The 9296-nt window shown below is 41.6% G+C and overlaps 2 protein-coding genes across 4 annotated transcripts in view; both read left to right on the forward strand.

The window, feature by feature from the left end:
- The window catches only part of nhsa (Nance-Horan syndrome a (congenital cataracts and dental anomalies)), a 63635-nt gene extending 59651 nt beyond the window's left edge, over positions 1 to 3984 (forward strand). For all 3 annotated transcript variants that reach the window (XM_077584391.1, XM_077584392.1, XM_077584393.1), the window contains 2 exons: positions 442 to 547; positions 749 to 3984. In XM_077584391.1, coding sequence (XP_077440517.1) covers positions 442 to 547; positions 749 to 1319 — 677 coding nt within the window. In that variant the 3' untranslated portion in view covers positions 1320 to 3984. The remainder of the gene's footprint in view (positions 1 to 441; positions 548 to 748) is intronic.
- A 990-nt stretch (positions 3985 to 4974) lies between these two features.
- On the forward strand, positions 4975 to 9258 carry rai2 (retinoic acid induced 2). Its single transcript, XM_077584007.1, has 2 exons — positions 4975 to 5161; positions 6773 to 9258. Exon 2 carries the CDS (start codon positions 6817 to 6819, stop codon positions 8230 to 8232), a length of 1416 nt encoding a protein of 471 aa, XP_077440133.1. The 5' UTR covers positions 4975 to 5161; positions 6773 to 6816; the 3' UTR covers positions 8233 to 9258.
- The last annotated feature ends 38 nt before the right edge of the window (positions 9259 to 9296 follow it).

The following is a 9296-nucleotide window of genomic DNA, read 5'->3' on the forward strand; positions in this document are numbered from 1 at the left end:
AGAGAATACAAATTATACCGATATTTATCAATATAAAAAAGTACAGTATTTCATTTTTCTTTAGGCCGTTATTCTTTTCAAAAATGTTCTGAGCAAATATTCAACTATTTCTCAAAAATGTACATGACTATATATCTAAAAAATAAAAAAAACTTTCGTTATTCTCAAATATGCATTTCTTTTGTAAAATATAGAAAGAATACATAAATATACAGATATTCATCTATACAAAAAAAGTATAAATTTTTTCTTTAAAATGTTATTCTTTCAAAAAACTTCTCAACAAATATTCAACTATTTCTAAAAAATGTACAAATGATCTTAAAAATACACATTTTTTCCTCTAAAATAAAGATTTTTTTAAATATCTTGAAAATTTCTCCTCAATGTTGTGTATTTTTCGTCTCAAATGTTGTGAATTGTTGTCATGTGTTTGAGCAGACTCGGCATCAGCAGCGAGCGACGATTCGCACGTGGAGGACGACGGCGTCTTCCGAACCCCCACCAAAAGTCGAACCACCGACGACCTGTTCGCCGTCATCCACAGGTGAGCCACAAATCAAATCGTCAGCCTCTTCAAATCATATTTTGACCTAACGAAAATGTGCAGGATGCAAAATAATGTCATAATTGTGTGGCAATAAAATATTTTTGAGAAAAGTTTTTTCTAGAAACTAAATAGCTTCAAGCCCGTAATATAAATTTATAAATTAATCTGACGACTAACTGGAGATGTTTTTCCGCTCAGGTCGAAGAGGAAAGTGTTGGGCAGGAAGGATTCCGGCGATCTGTCTGCAAGGAACGGCCCGTCGTCCTTTAGCAGCACACCGCCGCCCCCTGGTGGCTCCCCGTGTCCCGCCGGATCACCCTCGTCGGCGGCGTCGCCCTCGGGCCCTCAGAGGGCCCCGGGCCCCATCTACAGGAACGTTAAGAAGTCCAGCACCTCCAACGAGGAATTCAAGCTGCTCCTCCTCAAGAAGGGCAGCCGCTCCGAGTCCGGCTACCGCATGTCGGCCACCGAGATCCTCAAGAGCCCCGTGACCCCAAAAGGGTACGCGGCGGGAGAGGATGAGGCGGCGGCGGAAACGACAGAGGTGAGCAGGTCGCCCGACCCGGACTGCTTCTACTCGCCCAAATCGTGGGCGTCGCCCCAATCCAGGCCGGGCCGCGCCAGGGTCCCGCCGGCCGCAAACAGTAGCCGATACGCCGCACGCGCCCGCTTCTACTCGGCGCCAATGCAGGCCATCTCGGAGGGCGAGGCCGAGAACTCCGACGGGAGCCCCCATGACGACGAGCCGGCCGCGCCGCGTTTCGCCTGACAGAACCGTCTTCGTCCTACTTTCTTCCTTTCTATGCCAGAAGACGCTTTCTACTCTCGCCTCAAAGGATTTCGCAATTAGTACCGCCAAAACATGTCAGCTGTTCCACTTTTCTGCTAAAAACAAAAAATTGGGGGGAAAAATTGTCCAGGGAAAAATATCTAAATAATAATAATAAATTATAATATTTTACTGAAAAAAATTGTGTTTTCCAGCAATCCAATATTTTAATAGGAAAGATAATTTCAGACAGAAAAAGTCATCTTTTTTTTATTTGTTTCTCATTTTCACAATGTATGAGAATGGAATAGTACAGTATTAGGGGGACACTTTTATGATTTTAAAAGTAGACTTGTATGTTTTTAACAAAAAAAAAAGGATATTTTCAAGATTTTTTTTATACTTTCAAGAACATAACTTGAATATGTTGGAGAAAAAACAATGAATTTTTTGACATGAAAAAACATTGTCAAGAAACTAATATTATATATTAATATAATAATATATTAATAATAATATATTGATTATATACTAATATTTCCCCGCAAATAGTCAGGTTAAAAAATTTTCAAGGAGAAAAAAAAAGATTTTCAAGGAAAAGTTGTACAGTATATGTTTGAGCAAAATTTTTGATTGTTTTGTGTAATTTTAATTTTGAGAAATGTATTTTGTCTCTTTGAAAAAAATAGTTTTTTTTTGTTCTTCCTTTCGGACATTTTATTACAACTGATTTCACTGATCACATCATTTCAAGTTCAATATATTCATGAGAAATTTAAATATTTTTGTGAAAGAAAAGTATGTTTTTCAAGAGGAATTTTTTTTCATGAATTATAAAGGTAAAAATTTTCCCTCAAACATTCATATTGAAAGTGCATATTTTCTAATTTAAAAAAGATTGTTTTCCAAGCAAAAGTTTTATTTTTTTAGCAAATTTTTTTCTATTTTCAAGAATTTTTGAAAAATGTTTTGGAGAAGAAAAGTTCATTTTAAGAAAAAAAAAAGCTGACTATTTTCAAGGAAAAAAATCTTAATCATTTGAATAAAAAAATATATATATTTATATATATTTTTTTTTTACAGAAAAAAAAGTTATATGATTTTTTTCCCAACAAATAGTCATATTTTCAAAGAGGAAAAAGTCTGATATTTTCAGGAAAAAAATTCAATATTTTTAAGAATTAAAGTCAGGCATCAGAAATATTTTGAAGATGTTCTCGGACTGTTTAAACATTACTAACATTATTCCTTTTCCAGTCAAAATGTCTTTTCTACGACTTTACCCACAAAAAAATCTTCTTTTTTCTTGAAAATATACAGTAGTCTAGTTAATTTTGAAATAATTTCACTTTTTTCACCAGGCATTTTTTTCTTGACAATACTCAATTTAAAAGCACAAATTTCATATTTCAACTATTTCAACAAAGTGACTCTTTTTTTTTTTTTTCACCCCCCAAGTGGACCACAATTATTTTCTCATTTTCACATTTGAGTGACTTTGAACACTGAGCATTTTGAGCGACTCAAAACTAGGAACAACCATCTAGTTTTACTGAAAAAATAATAATAAAAAGAACAAGAAAATTTTCAACATGTTCTAGTGGGTTGAGGTCATAAAATGTAAGATTTGTTTGTTAAAATATCAAACCGTTCTTTCCCTGAAAATTATATATATAATGTTTGAAAAAGACAAATCAAAAAAAAAAAGAAAAAGTAAAGTACATTTCCCCCCTAAAATGATAAACCTACACAGGACTCTTTTTCTACCTTGTTGGATAATGCTATTGTTTTTTCTTCTTTGTATCTCAGATATTGTCGTGTGTATTCTGTGAATACGTCACAACAAGTCTGAACGAAAACCACTCGAGATATTTATCGCACGGCGGTAAAAGTGAAAAAAGTGTACGATATGTGCAGAGGTGGAGAGCAGGTATAGTTTTACGTAAGAAGAAGAAAAAAGCGAGGGAGATGTCGAAACGGCGGGAAGCGGATCGATTTTTTTTTTTTTTTCAATAAAAAAATAAAAACGTGTTTTGTTTTTGGGTTTGGTTGACTTGGTGTGTTTTTTAAGAATGTTTGCAAACGGTTGAGTAAGTGTGACGCATGTCGGAATCAGGTTGGACGCCAATGTGGTGACCCCGCCCCCATCCTCGCACCCCCATTCCACAATGATGCAATAAAATCAAAGAATCTATTTTATCCAGATCTCTATAGTTTTATAAGACAACTGACTTTTTATTGTCCACACCTTCCAAAAACAAGCGACTTTATGCAAATGCTGCCCCAGTCCATCTCCGCTTGGCCTTAAAACCCTCCCTCCCACTAACTGGTCTTGCGTATACAGTATATAAATAATACACGTTATCGTAGCGAAGATGCTAACAGGGTACACAAAGAATTTTATGTCATTCCAACTTTTTTGTTTGTTTTTTTAGCACTGACAAAGTGATTTTTGTGACCTCTGTTTTTTTTGGCTGTACTTCCTCGTACTACAACAGTGACAAGGGTGCGTCTCGACGTGGTACCGGATCAACTTGGACTACAACGCCACCTTGTGGATGTATTTAGTTTTTGTACAAAGGTGTAAATGGAATTAGCGTTTGGTGAATTGTGTACAAAAAAAATGTGTTTTCATGGACTTTATCATATTGTACATTTATGAGCTCTGGGGGCGGTGGGGGGGGGGGGACTTTTTGTCTTGTATTTATTTTGTTAGTCAACGACGTGGAGTGCAAACGTGTAGCCTACAAAAGGAGAAATAAATGTGACTGCTTGGAAAATTAACATGTGTTCATTTTCATGTTGATGCGACCGCAAGTTCAACTTGTTACCACTAGAGGGAGACACATTCTCTGATTATTATTTTTTAATACAGATTTTTTTTGTTTGTTTGAGTACGATCTTAATTTTTTATCGAAGCATATCGAGTCGTATCTCAAATAAAAGATCTTCGTGAAGGCTGTCTAGAAATATTGATACTTTGTCAATGTGCTTTTATGGTAAACTATAATTACCAAGAAGATTTTTTGGGGGCAGGGACATGCAACTGCACCAAAATCCGCCACCCGGGCAGCACGGAGGGGGGGGGGTTGGACTCATTATAGTGCATTAAAGCACCTCCCCATGGAATAATGAAGCGCCCCCACCCTTCCCTCGTGAGCCTGGGGCTGCTGGAGACTGATAGGGACCCTGGGGGGATCCCAACCCAACCCTGCATCAATACTGCATATTTTACAAGACAAAAAAAGTTTGATATTTTTAGGAAAACCCATTGGATATATTTCTGGGGGGGGGGGGGGGTTCTAAGTCCAGTCATCTTTATTTATATAGAGGACAGTCACTTATTTTCAAGGGTAAAAAATATTTTCAATTTATAAAAAGGCATATTTTTTTAGCTTCATACGAAATATATATTAATTTTAAATAAAAATAGTAACATTTTAAAGAAAAGAAGTAAAATATTTTTGAAGAAATAAGACAAACCCCCTCCCCTAGCTCGCCCCACAAAACAAAAACGGTAGTATGTTTTAGCAAGGACAAATATTTTTGAGGGAGGGGGAACATGTCTATTTTATGTATTGGGGGGGGGGGGGGGGTGGGGCGTGGCCAATGTGGAGACTGCGCACGCAAACCCGACGTGGCGTCACTTGGCCAATGAAGAGGAGAGCGAGCCCCGCAATGACGAGATAAGCCCTATCTCCTTTTTTTCCCGGGGATCTGTTAGTATTAGTATTATTTTATTTTATATTTTTAGCAACCTTTAAAAATCACGGAGGCTCATCGTCGCGGGCTGGGCTCGAACTGCTGCCGTCCGCGTGCTTCGCTGTTCTAATGTGCTTGAGGTGAGTACTTGAACATTTTATTTTATTGATGGACCGACGTTAAAGGGAAGATGATAATGACGCAGGCTCGGCTCCGTTTTATCTCATTTTTAAATAAATATTCGCAATGTTCTGCCTCTATAGCTTCGTGTTGTCGTTCAGATGTATTGTTTGGATTTGTGTGGCTCGCTGTTGTTGCGTGGCTCGGCTTGTACGAGGCTAGTGAACCTAATGTGGGATTTAGCGCAAGGTTAGCTAGCATGTTAGCAGGCTAGCTAAAGTGTCACTCGCGGTGTCCGTCTTCTGTTCTTATGGCAACCGAGGCGCGCCCCCGTCACGCGCCCCTTCTACGTGCGCGTCCCCGCGAACGTCGTCGTCCTTGACGTCAAAAACAAAGGAAAACGTTACTTTTTTTTTAGGAGATAAGAGTATGGATTTAAAATATTTATTTTGATCACAAAATAATGACAATTAATTCTAATTTTTTAACGTTAACTAATAGCTAAGCGCAAAAATAGTTTAATGTTATACATTTTTTATTTTTAACCGTAGTTGGTTAACAATTGTTCAGTAAAATACATTTTAATGCAAACGTGTATGGAAAACTGCTTGATTCTCATTTTAATGGTATTGTAATAATGAAGCCACATTCCTAGCATGCTTGTAATAGTTCTACTGACAATTCCGAGTTTTTTGTTTCATTTATTTTTCCTTTTCGGACACATTATTACAGGTTACCTCGATCACATAATATCATTTGCAACATTGACATCCGGAAGAAGGTTTGACGGGTAGAAGTCGTGGCTTATTGGTAAAAGTATTAAGTAAAAAAATAGCGGCCTTACTCGGTGAAATGACGCTCTCCTCTCATTGAAAAGCATTGATTTGTGAGAATTATTTTTGATTTCAAAATGTGATGAAATGTCGTTTGACTACTTTTACAATCTGCTTGGTTTGTATGCTAGTCACACGCTTAAAAGCAATACAATCCGCCATTTGTTTTCACCGTATAACGGAAACATTTGCATTGCGTTGGATTGCGGGAATAACAGAAAGTCCGTATTGTTTGGAATTGTCAGTATGTTATAAAGTTAAAAGTTGCTATTTATTTGCTTTGTCAAAAGTGTCTTGAAATTCAAAGGGACATTTCATCTGGAGAAATCCTTCACAGAATGTGAGGGGACTGTAACAGAATATGACGAGTCAGGAGGGAGCAGCCATAAAGTGCCTTTGACCTTCCGGGACTAGCAGACGTTAGCCCTATGGCCCTTCACCGATACCCTGATGGACTGTGAAAGAACACAGCAAAAATTTGTGTCTTGGATAAGGATCTTTTTTTTTTTTTTTAAACCCATGACGCGTCACGTTTTAACCAAAACGTGCTGCCAGGTTTATAATGAAAGCATACATTGAGCTCGCTGCCCTTAAGATGAACGTCTGTCACTACAACGTCGCCTATTTGCATGTTGCCGCCCCTCCCCCTCCAGTCATGAATAATTGACCCGCATGTCATCGGATCTTGCACTCGCTCCGGGTGGATGAAGCTTGACAGGCGGGACGGGACGATGTGTTGTGGCTACTGGAGATGGTTTTGTTGAGCCACTGAAAGATCTCATGTGTTTTGTGTTTCAGATTTTCCTAGAAGGACAAGGTCCGATTGTCGCCACTAGCGCTACATGAAGACCCGAAGCCTTGGAATGATGGAAGCGTCCGATGAATTGTCCCGCGTGGCGGGAGAAGCAGACATTCCACAGAAAGAGGACCCAGGCTTAATTCCGTCCGTTTCCCAGGAGTCCTGCGCAGCAGGATTAAGCAAGGTCGACCTGGTGGAGACGCCGGGGTCAGCGGTGGGAGTGGACGTCGGCCCTGCAGCCGGCGGCGTGGCTGTGAAAATGGCCACTACCGTTTTGCACCCTGTGTGTCTGGGAGAGAACCCGCTAATGCTACCCATCCACCTCCAGATGGCGGCGGCCCCCGGGCCCCAACTGGGTCCGATGGGGGCGGCGCCCTACTTGCTGACAGGCCCCAACCAGGTCTCCCTTCCACTGGTCCTGGATCCTGCCGTGATCCCGCAAAACAACATCCTGTGTCCCAATCCGTTGTCCTTTGTGGAGCAGAAGTCCGTAGCGGGACCCACGCAGGACACCAACCTGCTCGCCCTCCTCCAGAATCCCGCCTTTGCCGCAATCCTACAGGATCTTTTCCCGCCCCAGACCGGTCCCGCCGGCTGCCAATCCCCGGGCTCCCCATTCTTCCCGCCCACATACTCGTCCCCTCTAGCACCACTTGTCCCTCCCGCCACTCTCCTGGTCCCGTATCCCGTCGTCATCCCGCTGCCGGTCCCTTTACCGATCCCGCTACCAATTCCCATTCCCCAGACGGAGGACTCCAAGAGCAACCTGCCCAAAGCCGTCTGCACGGAAACCAAAAGCACTCAGACTCCCCGAGAACTGGACTCGGTGCAGAAAAGCCCGTCCCCGCAAGTGCTGGACCTGTCCATGCGAGGACCGTGTCCCGTAGAACCCAAACAGGAATACCTCAGTCCACAGCATCAAGACAGCGTGCTGGACCTGTCAGTGCCCGCCGCCCGCAAACGCCAAACCCCGTCCCGTGGTCCCGGCTGGTGTCTGGAACGCAGCACCAGTCTTGACTCTAAGATCCTGGGCAGTCTGGCATCTCTGGACTTCAGCCGCCAGCACAAGTGGATGGTGGACGGCGGCGCCGGGGCATCCGCCTCCCTGGGGCCGGTGTCGCCCAACCTGGAGCTCGTCGGCACCTCGCAGACGGCCAAGGTCATCGTCTCGGTCAAGGACGCAATCCCGGCCATCCTGTGCGGGAAGATCAAAGGCCTGTCGGGGGTGTCCACCAAGAACTTCTCCATCAAACGAGACGGCAGCCAGGGGGCGCCACCTCAGCTGTTTGGGGTGCAGCAGTCCCTGACGCCGCCAGCGTCCCAGAACGGTCCCGACGTAACCCTCAAGAAGGGCCCCAGTAAAAACCGAGCCATTAAGCTGAAGAAAGTCAGCTCGCAGGAGATCCACTTCCTGCCCATCAAAAAGCAGAGACTGGCGGCGCTCTTACCCAGGAAGTAAGCCGGCAACTCCGCCGGGAGCTCAACAATCACTGGAACACACGAAAGCAGGGTTTGCTCAAGTGCACACGCAAGGGCTTTTTCTTCTTCTTTACGTACGCCTTACGTCCATGCTAAAGGGAAAGTCAACCTTAAACATTTCTTGACAATATGTGACCTCACGAGTCCAAACATGACATTCTGATTAATATTACATTTGTGGAAAAAGAGTTATGAAGCAACTCTCACTTGCTGTCGATTGAAGATGACATCACAGTTGCTCATGGCTCAAGCAATGGCCAATCACAGCTCACGTGTTTTCTGAAGCTGACCTGTGATTGGTTGTTACCTGAGACCTGAGCAACATTGATGTCATCTTCAGTTAACAGCAATTGGCAAAATAAACTGTTAGCATGTGGCAGCACCATTGGCCTCCATTTTTATTTTATTTTTTAAATCCCGACCAATACAAAAGTTATACTTTTTATAGCCTGACTGTTGGTAATCCAAATTTGCACCATTGCAAAAAAAAGAAAAAGAAAAAAAAGTCTTCTTTAACTTTGACCACAAGTTTGTTTTTGTGTATTCCCGACGGCATTTTGTTTTGGTTAAACTGTGTGCGTACGTATGTGTGTCATGAATAGTGTTAGTGTTAGCAGTGACGCTAACTTGGCTGTTAGTTTGTTTACCTTCCCGAGTGCAATTTGTATAAGTAGTTTAGTGAACAAGAAGGAAAAAAAAGAAAGGTGACAGGGTTTTGTGCCCGTTGAATTGTGATTATGTTTGTGATGAACAAATGAAAGCCTTACGCACAAGCTCCATATTTATTATTATTATTTATACTGTACATGTTTCTCATTGTTTGATCTGATCAACTTGGTTAATTTATTGTTTGTAAAAAAAAATAATATTTATACAGCGCGTAAAAATAAAATCATGCAAGTGACTCTCTTTGGCGACCCCTGCTGGGACAACGTGAACGTCACAAGATGTGCACACGAACCGTTATTTTCTTCGGAAAACTTTTAATAAAGTTCTTTACACCTAATCTATATGTGTGTGCTTGTTTTCCGAACGTCAGTCTTT

Source organism: Vanacampus margaritifer, chromosome 13 (genome assembly GCF_051991255.1).
Source record: "Vanacampus margaritifer isolate UIUO_Vmar chromosome 13, RoL_Vmar_1.0, whole genome shotgun sequence".
Taxonomy (NCBI): domain Eukaryota; kingdom Metazoa; phylum Chordata; class Actinopteri; order Syngnathiformes; family Syngnathidae; genus Vanacampus; species Vanacampus margaritifer.